Source organism: Salmo salar, chromosome 17 (genome assembly GCF_965601325.2).
Source record: "Salmo salar chromosome 17, fSalSal1, whole genome shotgun sequence".
Classification (NCBI taxonomy): domain Eukaryota; kingdom Metazoa; phylum Chordata; class Actinopteri; order Salmoniformes; family Salmonidae; genus Salmo; species Salmo salar.
This window is the reverse complement of record NC_138307.1, coordinates 68,097,868-68,114,118: the sequence shown is the minus strand read 5'-3', so window position 1 is coordinate 68,114,118 and position 16,251 is coordinate 68,097,868. Positions and strand designations below refer to the sequence as shown.

The 16,251-nt window shown below is 47.1% G+C and overlaps 1 protein-coding gene across 3 annotated transcripts in view; it reads left to right on the top strand.

Moving 5' to 3' along the window:
- Window positions 1-16,251, top strand: part of LOC106592487 (IQ motif and SEC7 domain-containing protein 3) — a 376,341-nt gene that overhangs the window by 87,742 nt on the left and 272,348 nt on the right. For all 3 annotated transcript variants that reach the window (XM_045700042.2, XM_045700047.2, XM_045700043.2), the window contains exon 2: window positions 7,076-7,153. In XM_045700042.2, coding sequence (XP_045555998.1) covers window positions 7,076-7,153 — 78 coding nt within the window. The remainder of the gene's footprint in view (window positions 1-7,075; window positions 7,154-16,251) is intronic.

Genomic DNA, 16,251 nt, shown 5'->3' with positions numbered 1-16,251 from the left:
GTGTGTATGATGGTTGAGTGTATGATGGTTGTGTGTATGATGGTTGAGTGTATGATATTTGAGTGTATGATGGTTGAGTGTGTGATGGTTGAGTGTATGATGGTTGAGTGTGTGATGGTTGAGTGTATGATGGTTGAGTGTGTGATGGTTGTGTGTGTGATGGTTGAGTGTATGATGGTTGAGTGTATGATGGTTGTGTGTGTGATGGTTGAGTGTATGATGGTTGTGTGTGTGATGGTTGAGTGTATGATGGTTGAGTGTATGATGGTTGTGTGTATGATGGTTGAGTGTGTGATGGTTGTGTGTGTGATGGTTGAGTGTGTGATGGTTGAGTGTGTGATGGTTGAGTGTATGATGGTTGAGTGTATGATGGTTGAGTGTATGATGGTTGAGTGTGTGATGGTTGAGTGTGTGATGGTTGAGTGTGTGATGGTTGAGTGTATGATGGTTGTGTGTATGATGGTTGTGTGTATGATGGTTGTGTGTATGATGGTTGAGTGTGTGATGGTTGAGTGTGTGATTGTTGAGTGTATGATGGTTGAGTGTATGATGGTTGTGTGTATGATGGTTGTGTGTATGATGGTTGAGTGTGTGATGGTTGAGTGTGTGATTGTTGAGTGTGTGATGGTTGAGTATGTGTGGATATGTGGATGTGTACATGGGAATTGATTTGTTTTATTGATTTTATTAGGATCCTCCCATTAGCCGACCCCAGTGTGTGCAGTACATGTTGTGTACTGTTGTGTACTGGTCCCACTTTGGGAATCGAACCCACAACCCTAGCGTTGCATGCACCATGCTGTACCAACTGAGCTACGACAGGAAGAATGAGAAAACCCTATGACATAGCAGAAAGCAAAACGCAACTGCGTATCCCTCACCACTCACCAAACACTCACACTGTGTGTGTGTGTATATTAAACACATCTTATTTAAGGATCTCACTAAAAATGCCATTCTTTACTCTATATGCCTTTCAGAAGTAATTTCTGAATTGACTCCATCCTGCAACTACCTGACCTGTTGGCCTAATCCTAGTTAAGCAGGGCCTTAAATAAATACAGAGCCCCACGTCTGTCCCTGGTTGAGAGATGTATCTAGTTATATCCTGATTGGTTACTTCCTGCTCTTGCTAAGTCAGGGCGACGTCATCATGGGCAACTGAATGATCAGTCTTGTTGACCCAGAGCCAAGGTCCATCACTGAAATGGTGTCCCCAGGTAAACAAGGACTCGTAAAAATGGGTTCCTCGCTGGTAGCCATAGTGCTGTCGGTGAGTTTTGTTCTGATTGTAAAAACCCTCCCAGTGAGATCCAAGAATACACCAGTCAGACCAGAACCCCCCTAGTGAGATCCAAGAATACATCAGTCAGACCAGAACCCTCCAAGTGAGATCCAAGAATACATCAGTCAGACCAGAACCCTCCAAGTGAGATCCAAGAATACATCAGTCAGACCAGAACCCCCCTAGTGAGATCCAAGAATACATCAGTCAGACCAGAACCCTCCTAGTGAGATCCAAGAATACACCAGTCAGACCAGAACCCCCCCTAGTGAGATCCAATAATACACCAGTCAGACCAGAACCCCCCCAGTGAGATCCAAGAATACACCAGTCAGACCAGAACCCCCCTAGTGAGATCCAAGAATACACCAGTCAGACCAGAACCCCCCAGTGAGATCCAAAAATACACCAGTCAGACCAGAACCCCCCAGTGAGATCCAAGAATACACCAGTCAGACCAGAACCCTCCTAGTGAGATCCAAGAATACACCAGTCAGACCAGAACCCTCCAAGTGAGATCCAAGAATACACCAGTCAGACCAGAACCCCGCCAGTGAGATCCAAGAATAGACCAGTCAGACCAGAACCCCCCTAGTGAGATCCAAGAATACACCAGTCAGACCAGAACCCCCCTAGTGAGATCCAAGAATACACCAGTCAGATCAGAACCCCCCTAGTGAGATCCAAGAATATACCAGTCAGACCAGAACCCTCCAAGTGAGATCCAAGAATACACCAGTCAGACCAGAACCCCCCTAGTGAGATCCAAGAATAGACCAGTCAGACCAGAACCCCCCTAGTGAGATCCAAGAATAGACCAGTCAGACCAGAACCCCCCCAGTGAGATCCAAGAATACACCAGTCAGATCAGAACCCCCCTAGTGAGATCCAAGAATACACCAGTCAGACCAGAACCCTCCAAGTGAGATCCAAGAATACACCAGTCAGACCAGAACCCCGCCAGTGAGATCCAAGAATAGACCAGTCAGACCAGAACCCCCCTAGTGAGATCCAAGAATACACCAGTCAGACCAGAACCCCCCTAGTGAGATCCAAGAATACACCAGTCAGATCAGAACCCCCCTAGTGAGATCCAAGAATATACCAGTCAGACCAGAACCCTCCAAGTGAGATCCAAGAATAGACCAGTCAGACCAGAACCCCGCCAGTGAGATCCAAGAATAGACCAGTCAGACCAGAACCCCCCTAGTGAGATCCAAGAATACACCAGTCAGACCAGAACCCCCCCTAGTGAGATCCAAGAATACACCAGTCAGACCAGAACCCCCCTAGTGAGATCCAAGAATACACCAGTCAGACCAGAACCCCCCTAGTGAGATCCAAGAATACACCAGTCAGACCAGAACCCCCCAGTGAGATCCAAGAATACACCAGTCAGATCAGAACCCCCCTAGTGAGATCCAAGAATACACAAGTCAGACCAGAACCCCCCCTAGTGAGATCCAAGAATACACCAGTCAGACCAGAACCCCCCCTAGTGAGATCCAAGAATACACCAGTCAGACCAGAACCCCCCCTAGTGAGATCCAAGAATACACCAGTCAGACCAGAACCCCCCCTAGTGAGATCCAATAATACACCAGTCAGACCAAAACCCCCCCTAGTGAGATCCAAGAATACACCAGTCAGACCAGAACCCCCCTAGTGAGATCCAAGAATACATCAGTCAGACCAGAACCCCCCCTAGTGAGATCCAAGAATACATCAGTCAGACCAGAACCCCCCTAGTGAGATCCAAGAATACACCAGTCAGACCAGAACCCCCCTAGTGAGATCCAATAATACACCAGTCAGACCAGAACCCCCCTAGTGAGATCCAAGAATACATCAATCAGACCAGAACCCTCCTAGTGAGATCCAAGAATACACCAGTCAGACCAGAACCCCCCTAGTGAGATCCAAGAATACATCAATCAGACCAGAACCCTCCTAGTGAGATCCAAGAATACACCAGTCAGACCAGAACCCCCCTAGTGAGATCCAAGAATACATCAGTCAGACCAGAACCCCCCTAGTGAGATCCAATAATACACCAGTCAGACCAGAACCCCCCTAGTGAGATCCAATAATACACCAGTCAGACCAGAACCCTCCTAGTGAGATCCAAGAATACATCAATCAGACCAGAACCCCCCTAGTGAGATCCAAGAATACACCAGTCAGACCAGAACCCCCCCAGTGAGATCCAAGAATACATCAGTCAGACCAGAACCCTCCTAGTGAGATCCAAGAATACAAGGGTCAGACCAGAACCCCCCTAGTGAGATCCAATAATACACCAGTCAGACCAGAACCCCCCTAGTGAGATCCAAGAATACAAGGGTCAGACCAGAACCCCCCCAGTGAGATCCAAGAATACAAGGGTCAGACCAGAACCCCCCCAGTGAGATCCAAGAATACAAGGGTCAGACCAGGCCAAACCAACTGCAGGCAATCACAGCACGTCTGGAGTTAAAGCAGTGGTATGTAAAGTCGGGGTCACCACCCCTGTTGGGGTCGCAGGGGAACTGCAGTGGGATCACCAATTATTATTATTTAAACAAAAAAAACTATTTTTTGGGAGAACAAAACATTCATAGTACAGATTATTGTACCGGAAAATAAACAAACGTTTTTGAGAAAGATCATTTGTTATTTGTTGAGGTTGTTGTCTTTAGATTTGGGGTGGGGTGGAGAGAAATTGTTGGGATAAAAATGCGGTACCCAGAAATTCTGGCAAAAAAAAATGGGATCCCCGCTAAAAAAGTTAGAATTACCACTGAGTTAGAGGATGAGAGAAAGGTAAACACCACAGAGCGAGACAGAGAGAAGAGAGACAGAGAGACAGAGGGATAGACAACGAGACAGACAGGTAGACACATAGAGAAAGAGAGAGACTGACATAGAGAGATAAACTGAAGCAGAGATGAGGAAAGATAGTGAAAAGAGAGAGAGAGAGGCAGCGAGTATCTCTGCTGATCATTAAGAAACGGTCATCAAATAGTTCTCTTAAGTAGCTGTCAAATAATCCTTGGGACATCACACTGACATCACACTGACATCACACTGACATCACACTGACTCAACCTATGTTCTTTTATTCAGTGACCGTAGACTGCTGGATGTCTCTCCTCATAGACAGCCACAACTCTTTCCCGTCTCCCCTCACCTACAAGCACCATTAATTAAGATCCAAATGTAGCTCCTTTCTGTTCCCTGTCAAAGCGAAAACCATTAAGGCAAAACAATTTACTGTCGCTCAGACTGTGCCAGAGGGAACGTTAGATGAGTGGTGTTCTGTATGCTAAAACCCACCCTTCACTGAAATGTATTCCAAAGAGTTCAACTTTTAATGAGGAAATTTCAATTATACATCCTCTAAGACTAATGTTGCTTTTGATGCAGGCCTTAACGACGCCTTCTTTCACTTGGCCCCCGACAGCAAGAACGTGCTGCCTCTTTTTGAGGGGGCTTGATGAGCAAACTAGCTTGTGCAGGACAGCGACTCATCTTCTAGTTACAGAAGAAGAAGAAAACACTATCGCCGTGAAACCGCTGACATATGACAGCAGAATACTACACCAATATAAACCTGCTCTCTCTCCTTCTCTGTGGTGGCCATGTTGGTTGTTTGTCATAATAATAAACAAATAATTGCCGTTATCTGTGTAAACGTCGCCTTCTGTGTGTGGTAATTGGTCCCCAGCGTGACCCTTTAGTGTTGACGACCTCTTAAAACCCTGTTGTGTCATGGTCATTAAAGAGAAATCAATTAGCAGAGTACTTAACAATAGGAATTAATTAGCCAGTTCCCCCACTTCCATTGATTTATACTACTGTGAACCACCACTAGAGATACAGCAACCACATTGGGTCAGTGGTATGTGAGCCCATCTCTCTCTCTCTATCTCTCTCTCTCTCTCTCTCTCTGTCCCCCTCACTCTCTATATCTCTCTCTCACTCTCATTTTATGAATTCTCTATCTCACCATCTCCAGCCACCATTCTCTCACTATCGCTCTAATTATCTCCATGTATCTATCTATCTCTCATCACTGCATTTCTCTCTTTATCACACCCTCTTTTTCTTAGCCTCTTTGTTCACCCCTTTCCTCAATCCTCTCTCTCTCTCTTTCTCTCTGTTCTCTCTCAATTTGTTATCTTATGATAAGTGTCAGACAGTTCATGATGGACTCTGGTGACTTCTAAACATTGCGGCTTTCCGACAGACAGGCATTAACCTTCATCATGAGTAGTGGATTTGGGTATAGGGAAGAAAACAGGGTGTCCCTACCATATAAATATAATTTACATTTTTATTCTAGTCATTATTTTTCTAAGGTGGCCACTCTCCACTCACAGGTGAGTGAATGCTGTCCTTGAAGGATCTACCCAATCTCCAGGTCTCCTGTTCCCCATGTACCGTTCCTGAGAGGAGGCCAAGGGAATGTAGTTCCTTAGAGAGGTTGATGGAGAGGGATAGAGAGGTGGAGTGGGGGAAAGGAGACTGAGATGGAAAGGCAGAGAGAGAGAGAGAGATGTGGAGAGAGTTAGAGGGCAAAGCAAAGGATTGGGCTCTGTAAATGGACTCTGTCGCTCCCTCTCTCCCTCCACGTCCCGTGTCCAGGCAGAAGAGAGATGGGAAAATGCTGCTGCTTTTTTTGTTATAGTAATTTATTGAATTCCTCATCCTGCATATCAGACCATGCCTCTCTGGCTCTCAGGGACAGGGGGATGGAAGGAGGGATGGAGAGTTTGTGGGACGGGGCTGGAGAATGAGGGGAGTGGAGTGGGGGACCACACAGTCTCAGGGATGGATAGAATGAGAAGGAAAGACTAGTTGTTGGAGCAAAAGAGAGGAGAGGTCAAGGAGGAGTGTTTGGCGGGTAAACAGCAAGGAAGGACAGCAGTATATTGTGGTCCCTGCGGGAACTGAACCCACAACCTTGACATTGCTAGCTCTATGCTCTAACCAGCTGAGCCCCACATGGCACTATGCTAGTCAATGTTCTCTGGCTAGGCTATGTGGAGGCAGGATGGGTGGAGGTGGGGAGGGTTAGAGGGCAGAGAGGCAGCCACGTGCCCCACTCCAAGCAGCCCCTCGTCGGGGACATCTGCCATCTCTCTCCCCTCTCACTGTGAGAGTCTGGCCCTCCTCCAGCCCTTTGGCCCGTTCAGCACACGTCTGGACATGTCCGACCGCTCCTCGATACCTGCAAGCCCCACAGCTGCCAGCAGGGGGAAAACGTGCCGTCACGGCCCGGCAGCCATGTAAGCCAGGTCAACAGGAGGTTGATTAAGTTGTAAAAAGGGCTATTTTGTGTCACAATGTCCAATAAATGAAGTGAACCAAGTGTTGAGAGGGCAAAATGGAAGCAGCTCTTTTTTTGGGGCTGAAGTGAAAGGGACATTCCTTTCACGCTTAGCTTGGTTGTTTGCTGAACCAACGAGCACTCTCTCCTCATAGATGCAATGCACTAACCCCCTTCCATACAGTAAAACACAGTATTTGTATTACAATGCATTTTAAATAGTGTCTTTTCAACAGTATGTACTTAAGAAAGAAACCTTAGTTACAGTTCAATTGCATATATTAGTTAAAGCCATAGAAATATTACTAAAACATAAAATATTGCTAAAGCAATTTGTCTCGACCCTCCTGGGTACCCTCAATATGGTTGATGCCAGTTCTAGTTATTCAATTTCAAACAAGCTCCTTACTATTCCTCCTGACTCGCTAATGTCCTTTCCCTCCCTTTTCTCTCCCTCCTCTCTCCCTCGTATCTCCCAGGAACCAGACCGTGCTGCACCAGTTCTGCTGCCCGGCCCCAGAGGCCCCCGAGGGGGAGTCCTCGGCCTGTGTCCCCAGGTAAGATGGCTGCCTTCCTTTTCACCCAGCGCCATATTTTGTTGTTGTTGTTGATTGTAGTCACCGTTGCTTCTAACCGTTTTCCTGGTGGTGGTGGTGCTACTGTAAGACAACACAACTGCCCCAGTTTCCTCCGTCTTGAAGTGGTTGTAAGTCCTTTGGGGGTCCCTGACTATCGTCGGCCAATCCCGGCTCAGTGCTTTCGTTTCCCCACTGTGATGTCATCAAGAGACGTAAGAGAGTGAGAATCTCCTACACATCTTTAAATAGTGGCCAGGTAGACAGAGAGGGAGTTACTATTCACTACAAATGCAGCTTGTCACTTTATTTGGGGTTTTGAGTGTTGAAAGAAACTCGAAATTAAGACCGAATCAATCTCAGCTCCAGGAGAGGAAATCAAGATAAATTCACGGGAACACGATGGTAATCTCCAAATCAGTCAGAGCGAGATCCTATTTCCTGGACACTGGTCAATTCATCCGAAGCACTGCTTCATAGGAAACAATAGAAGCACGGCCCAGGGCTTAGTGATAAAGGCAGGATGAGGGTGATATGATATTTTAATATCTCCACCGAGCACACAGTGTTATCAGGGAATGAGGTAAGCAGTCAGGAATGGTGCTGTGATGGACTGGAATCTTCCTTATACTCAACTACTGCATACTCCTAGTATCTGAGGAGAGTCAGCCGTTTCAAAATCCTTTATCTCTGCCTCCTTGTCTTTCTCCTCAACCCGTCTCCATGTGGACATTATGGATGTTGATCAGTCTATATGCAACAGTAGCTCCTGCAGTTCATGGAGTCAATTCTTTTTCTGGCTCCAACAAAACGAGACGCACCAAGTCTTTGTTTGGCCACTCGGCATTGCTCTGTTTATCCAAATCCACTGCAGGCGGAGCACTCTGCAAATGACCACGACTGCCAGTGGAACGTCAATAGTAATTAAGCCATCCAGCCTGGACGATTGCTGCTAAGAATGGGGGAAGAAAAGTGGAAAAAAGCCGGCAAGGCAAAGCATGTGTTGATGCTGGATTCCACCAACCCTGTGGTGCTGGATACAATAAAGCATTGCTGGAACAAAAGCTCCAACGCTCATCCTCTAAATCCCACTTTAACCACCACCGAGGCCCTGGGTGATTGAATTAGTCACACTGAGAGAGAGAGAGAGAGAGAGGAGAGAGAGAGAGAGAGAGAGTGAGAGAGAAAGAGAGAGAGAGAGAGAGTGAGAGAGAGAGTGAGATAGAGAGAGAGAGAGTGAGAGAAAGAGAGAGAGAGAGAGAGAGAGAGAGAGTGAGATAGAGAGAGAGAGAGAGTGAGAGAGAAAGAGCGAGAGAAAGAGAGATAGAGAGAGATAGAGAGAGTGAGAGAGAGAGAGAGAGAGAGAGAGAGAGAGTGAGAGAGTGAGAGAGAAAGAGAGAGAGAGAGAGAGTGAGAGAGAGAGTGAGATAGAGAGAGAGAGAGTGAGAGAGAGAGTGAGATAGAGAGAGAGAGAGTGAGAGAAAGAGAGAGAGAGAGAGTGAGATAGAGAGAGTGAGAGAGTGAGAGAGTGAGAGAAAGAGAGAGAGAGAGAGAGAGAGAGAGTGAGAGAGTGAGAGAGAGATAGAGAGAGAGTGAGAGAGAGAGAGAGAGAGTGAGAGAAAGAGCGAGAGAAAGAGAGATAGAGAGAGATAGAGAAAGAGAGATAGAGAGAGAGAGAGAGAGAGCGAAAGAGCGAGAGAAAGAGAGAGAGAGAGAGAGAGAGAGAGAGAAAGAGCGAGAGAAAGAGAGAGAGAGAGAGAGAGAGAGAGAGAGAGTGAGAGAAAGAGCGAGAGAAAGAGATAGAGAGAGAGAGAGAGAGTGAGCTGGAATCACCTCTCTGCAATCATCTTTGTCTTTGCACCAGAGGGGCAAACGGAAAACTATTTATCAGATAAAAGTCTGGTTTGCCTGGGAAACTACTCTCAAAAGTCCCCTCCAGTCAGTGACTGTCACCTAACCAGCCACAACACCTTATTATTGAGTATAAAGAGACCGTTCAGAAGCACAAGTTAAGATGAATTCAGGTGACTTTCATCAAAGGCGGGCAGGGAAATTGGAGGGAAAAAAGACAGACAAAAACAATCAGAGTTCAGTGGATTGAACTGATAGAAGTGGCTTGGCAGCGGTGCGTCGTGCGATTCCTTTGGGCTCAGGGACCATTAAGCAGAGCTCAAACAGAATGGACACCACAAAACAAAAACGATGAAAATACCCCCAAAGCAAACCACTTCACACGGAACTCTCTCAGAGCGCTTTGTGGGTTGCCAGGTTTTGTTGCTTCTTTTAGCCTATCTCTCTGAAAGTCTCTTTTCTATTCTGTTTGTTGTTACATTTTTCTTTGGACTTCAGTGTTTTGTCAGTGAAGTGTTGATCGTCATACGTTTAAACCTCACGACATGACATCACACCCACGAGCCTCCCTTCTCATCCACACCACTTCCACCCATTCTGACCTGTCGCTCCCACCGCCACCTCAATGTATTTTACTATGTAATAACAATGTAACAACTGAAGTATTACAATGTCATAATCAATGTCATAACCAATGTCATAACCAATGTCATAACCAATGTCATAATCCACCCAGGTCTCATTGAGAGGTTCAGGGTCTGCCACTAGGGCAAGGCAACTGGTTCGCCATACACTGACATGCAATGCATTCGTGTTCATGTGGAGAATTGTTATTACCATGTTATTGCATGCTTTTGGCTTAGTAGTGATCAGAACATAGAGCTCCCTGTCTTTGTGTGTTTGTGTGTGTGTGTGTGTGTGTCTGTGTGTGTCTGTGTGCACTGTCGTACCCATGACACAGATGTTTAACATGCTTCAACAAATACCCAACAGCTAATATCAGCCATGGGCATCTAGGCTAAGGCTCACTGATAAAGGAGAGACACTTCTCATTGATGAATTAGCCTAGCGTCATGCGATTTTAGCCTAGCGTCATGCTATTTTAGCCTAGCGTCATGCTATTTTAGCCTAGCGTCATGCTATTTTAGCCTAGCGTCATGCTATTTTAGCCTAGTGTTTCACCCACCGTTGTTTTGACACAAGGCCGAGCCACCGTCACTCTCCTTGTTAAGGCATATCCACAAAAAGCTGCTTCCTGAAATAATGTGAGTTCATTCCTGTCTTCTGTGATTGAAGCACTGCAATATTTGCCCACCAAAACAAGTCCTCATTTCCACATGAAAGACGGCTCCTAGCCTGTTCTGCACTGCCGTATCTTCACTCTGGGGAGTAATGAAGCTCTGTTTTTCACAGACACAGAAACACATAGATACACACATTGCTAGTGGTGTAAAAAGTACCTAATTGTTATACTTGAGTAAAAGTAAAGATACCTTAATAGAAAATGACTTAATAGTCAATGTCACCCAGTAAAACCCTACTTGAGTAAAAGTCTAAAAGTATTTGGTTTTAAATATACTTAAGTATCAAAAGTAAATGTAATTGATCAAATATACTTAACAATCAAAAGTAAAAGTAAAAGTATAAATCATTTCAAATTCCTTATATTAAGCAATCCAGACACCACCATTTTCTTGTTTTTTTAATTTACGGATAGCCAGGGGCACATTCCAACACTCAGACATAATTTACAAACAAAGCATGTGTTTAGTGTGTCCGCCAGATCAGAGGCAGTAGGGATGACCATGGATGTTCTCTGTTTAGTGTGTCCGCCAGATCAGAGGCAGTAGGGATGACCAGGGATGTTCTCTGTTTAGTGAGTCCTCCAGATCAGAGGCAATAGGGATGACCAGGGATGTTCTCTGTTTAGTGAGACCACCAGATCAGAGGCAGTAGGGATGACCAGGGATGTTCTCTGTTTAGTGAGTCCTCCAGATCAGAGGCAATAGGGATGACCAGGGATGTTCTCTGTTTAGTGAGACCACCAGATCAGAGGCAGTAGGGATGACCAGGGATGTTCTCTGTTTAGTGAGTCCTCCAGATCAGAGGCAGTAGGGATGACCATGGATGTTCTCTGTTTAGTGAGTCTGTCAGATCAGGGCAGTAGGGATGACCAGGGATGTTCTCTGTTTAGTGAGTCCTCCAGATCAGAGGCAGTAGGGATGACCAGGGATGTTCTCTGTTTAGTGAGTCCTCCAGATCAGAGGCAGTAGGGATGACCAGGGATGTTCTCTGTTTAGTGAGTCCTCCAGATCAGAGGCAGTAGGGATGACCATGGATGTTCTCTGTTTAGTGAGTCTGTCAGATCAGGGCAGTAGGGATGACCAGGGATGTTCTCTGTTTAGTGTGTCCGCCAGATCAGAGGCAGTAGGGATGACCAGGGATGTTCTCTGTTTAGTGAGTCCTCCAGATCAGAGGCAGTAGGGATGACCAGGGATGTTCTCTTGATAAGTGTGTGAATTAGGGGGGAATAAGGGGGATCAGTGTGCACTAGGGAGGGGTAAGGGTGGGGGAATAAGGGAATCAGTGTGCAGTAAGGGGGAAATAAGGGGGATCAGTGTGCACTAGGGAGGGGTAAGGGTGGGGGAATAAGGGGATCAGTGTGCACTAGGGAGGGGGTAAGGGTGGGGGAATAAGGGGATCAGTGTGCACTAGGGAGGGGTAAGGGTGGGGGAATAAGGGGATCAGTGTGCACTAGGGAGAAATAAGGGGGATCTGTGTGCACTAGGGAGGGGAAAGGGTGGGGGAATAAGGGGATCAGTGTGCAGTAAGGGGGGGAATAAGGGGGATCAGTGTGTAGTAAGGGGGGAATAAGGGGGATCAGTGTGCACTAGGGAGGGGGAAAGGGTGGGGGAATAAGGGGATCAGTGTGCAGTAAGGGGGGGAATAAGGGGGATCAGTGTGTAGTAAGGGGGGAATAAGGGGGATCAGTGTGCACTAGGGAGGGGGAAAGGGTGGGGGAATAAGGGGATCAGTGTGCAGTAAGGGGGGGAATAAGGGGGAACAGTGTGCACTAGGGAGGGGGTAAGGGTGGGGGAATAAGGGGATCAGTGTGCACTAGGGAGGGGGTAAGGGTGGGGGAATAAGGGGATCAGTGTGCACTAGGGAGGGGGTAAGGGGGGAATAAGGGGATCAGTGTGCACTAGGGAGGGGGTAAGGGGGGAATAAGGGGATCAGTGTGCACTAGCGAGGGGTAAGGGGGGAATAAGGGGATCAGTGTGCACTAGGGAGGGGTAAGGGTGGGGGAATAAGGGGGATCAGTGTGCACTAGCGAGGGGTAAGGGTGGGGGAATAAGGGGGATCAGTGTGCACTAGGGAGGGGTAAGGGGGGAATAAGGGGATCAGTGTGCACTAGCGAGGGGTAAGGGTGGGGGAATAAGGGGATCAGTGTGCACTAGGGAGGGGTAAGGGTGGGGGAATAATTGCTACAGACCTATATCCATCCTACCCTGCCTTTCTAAGGTCTTCGAAAGCCAAGTTAACAAACAGATTACCGACCATTTCGAATCCCACCGCACCCTCTCCGCTATGCAATCTGGTTTCAGAGCTGGTCATGGGTGCACCTCAGCCACGCTCAAGGTCCTAAACGACATCGTAACCGCCATCGATAAGAAACAATACTGTGCTGCCGTATTCATTGACCTGGCCAAAGCTTTTGACTCTGTTAATCACCACATCCTCATCGGCAGACTCAGTAGCCTTGGTTTCTCAAACGATTGCGTCGCCTGGTTCACCAACTACTTCTCTGACAGAGTTCAGTGTGTCAAATCGGAGGGCCTACTGTCTGGACCTCTGGCAGTCTCTATGGGGGTACCACAGGGTTCAATTCTTGGGCAACTCTTTTCTCTGTATACATAAATGATGTCGCTCTTGCTGCTGGTGAATCTCTGATCCACCTCTACGCAGACGACACCATTCTGTACACTTCTGGCCCTTCTTTGGACACTGTGTTAACAACCCTCCAGACGAGCTTCAATGCCATTCAACTCTCCTTCCGTGGTCTCCAACTGCTCCTAAACACAAGTAAAACTAAATGCATGCTCTTCAACCGATCGCTGCCTGCACCTGCCCGCCTGTCCAGCATCACTTCTCTGGACGGTTCTAACTTAGAATTTGTGGACAACTACAAATACCTAGGTGTCTGGTTAGACTGTAAACTCTCCTTCCAGACTCACATCAATCATCTCCAATCCAAAGTGAAATCTCGAATTGGCTTCCTATTTCGCAACAAAGCATCCTTCACTCATGCTGCCAAACATACCCTCGTAAAACTGACCATCCTACCAATCCTCGACTTCGGCGATGTCATTTACAAAATAGCTTCCAATACCCTACTCAACAAGCTGGATGCAGTCTATCACAGTGCCATCCGTTTTTGTCACCAAAGCCCCATATACTACCCACCACTGCGACCTGTACGCTCTCGTTGGCTGGCCTTCGCTTCATAATCGTCGCCAAACACATTGGCTCCAGGTCATCTACAAGACCCTGCTAGGTAAAGTCCCCCCTTATCTCCGCTCACTGGTCACCATAGCAGCACCCACCTGTAGCACGCGGTCCAGCAGGTATATCTCTCTGGTCACCCCTAAAGCCAACTCCTCCTTTGGTCGTCTCTCCTTCCAGTTCTCTGCTGCCAATGACTGGAACGAACTACAAAAATCTCTGAAACTGGAAACACTTATCTCCCTCACTAGCTTTAAGCACCAGTTGTCAGAGCAGCTCACAGATCACTGCACCTGTACATAGCCCATCTATAATTTAGCCCAAACTACTACCTCTTCCCCTACTGTATCTATTTATTTTATTTATTTTGCTCCTTTACACCATATTATTTATATTTTATCTCTGAACTTTCTTCAAACTACAAATCTACCATTCCAGTGTTTTTCTTGCTATTCTTTATTTACTTTGCCACCATGGCCTTTTTTTGCCTTTACCTCCCTTATCTCACATCATTTGCTCACATTGTATATAATCTTATTTTATTTTTTATTTTTTTTTCTACTGCATCATTGATTGTATGTTGTTTTACTCCATGTGTAACTCTGTGTTTTTGTATGTTGTCGAACTGCTTTGCTTTATCTTGGCCAGGTCGCAATTGTAAATGAGAACTTGTTCTCAACTTGCCTACCTGGTTAAATAAAGGTGAAATAAAAAAATAAAAAAATAAGGGGATCAGTGTGCACTAGGGAGGGGTAAGGGTGGGGGAATAAGGGGATCAGTGTGCACTAGGGAGGGGGTAAGGGGGGAATAAGGGGATCAGTGTGCACTAGGGAGGGGTAAGGGGGGAATAAGGGGATCAGTGTGCACTAGCGAGGGGTAAGGGTGGGGGAATAAGGGGATCAGTGTGCACTAGCGAGGGGTAAGGGTGGGGGAATAAGGGGATCAGTGTGCACTAGCGAGGGGTAAGGGTGGGGGAATAAGGGGATCAGTGTGCACTAGCGAGGGGTAAGGGTGGGGGAATAAGTGTCAACAGTCAACAGATCTAATGATCTATGAACGAGGGCATGATTGGGGAGGAGGGAGGGCGGGGGGTGTGAGTCAATCAACACTTCTGATATGCAAGCTCTTAAAAACAGCATGAGCTAACACGTCAACTGATAAACGGCACTCAGAATCTGTTTCGTTTTATTTATTTTTCTATGTTATTTTATTTTCTGCAGAGCCGTACCTTCCCCTTCGCTCTACAGCAGATGTGTTGCAGCAGCAGAAGGGTTGCAGCAGCAGATTGGTTGCAGTAGCAGATGTGTTGCAGCAGCAGATGGGTTGCAGCAGCAGAAGGGTTTCAGCAGCAGATGGGTTGCAGTAGCAGATGTGTTGCAGCAGCAGAAGGGTTTCAGCAGCAGATGTGTTGCAGCAGCAGATGGGTTGCAGCAGCAGATGGGTTACAGCAGCAGATGGGTTGCAGCAGCAGATGGGTTGCAGCAGCAGATGTGTTGCAGCAGCAGATGGGTTACAGCAGCAGATGGGTTACAGCAGCAGATGGGTAGCAGCAGCAGATGGGTTACAGCAGCAGATGGGTTGCAGCAGCAGAAGGGTTGCAGCAGCAGATGGGTTACAGCAGCAGATGGGTTGCAGCAGCAGATGGGTTGCAGCAGCAGAAGGGTTGCAGCAGCAGATGGGTTGCAGTAGCAGATGGGTTGCAGCAGCAGATGGGTTGCAGCAGCAGAAGGGTTGCAGCAGCAGAAGGGTTGCAGTAGCAGATGGGTTGCAGCAGCAGATGGGTTGCAGTAGCAGATGTGTTGCAGCAGCAGATGGGTTACAGCAGCAGATGGGTTACAGCAGCAGATGGGTTACAGCAGCAGAAGGGTTGCAGCAGCAGAAGGGTTGCAGTAGCAGATGGGTTGCAGCAGCAGATGGGTTGCAGTAGCAGATGTGTTGCAGCAGCAGATGGGTTACAGCAACAGATGGGTTACAGTAACAGATGGGTTGCAGCAGCCATCTGACAAATCTGACAAATAGGGAAAGAGAGAAGGGACAAAAGGGCTCGTTATTTCCAAAACAGTGTGTGTTCCACGGACGGCTTCTCTTAGAGAAACTAAATCAGTTCTGATAACGTCTTCTACCCCTTCAGGGAAACTGGAGTACCTGAATGCACCACAGCTAGCTAAACTCAAAAGCTGCATGCCTTTCATTTAAACAATTTGTCGTGTGGTCTTTGTTGACTGCAGATGTCTGTACAAACAGGGATACAGCCTTGAACGCAAACTTTGATCGAAATTTAGAACTCCAACACTGATGTAGAAACTCAAACACTCTCATGATGGAATGGACTGGAGTAGCTCTCAGACTCTAGAAAGGATAGGGCATTTTGGAGTCATGGTCCGTCAGCCCATGATAACAAGTGTATACACTTGCCAGGGTTATAGGTGTTTTCAGATCAGTTATAGATGTGTCATGTGTACAGCATGTTCAAATCTCCTTCCTGGTGTGGTGACGGTACATTTACTGTACTTCGCAGTGACACAATGGTAACAGTGGGCTAATCGGACCAAGGACAGCGCAGATACTGACACCCTAACCAATGGTAGTGCAGATTCTGACTTCACCTGACCAATGGCAAGCGAGGTGGAGGTGGGGTCAGAGCGAGGTCTCGTTAGATGTCTGTTCCACAGGGCAGAGTGAATGTTAGCTGATTCGTCTCAATATGTCCCCTTTCCTCCCAACTG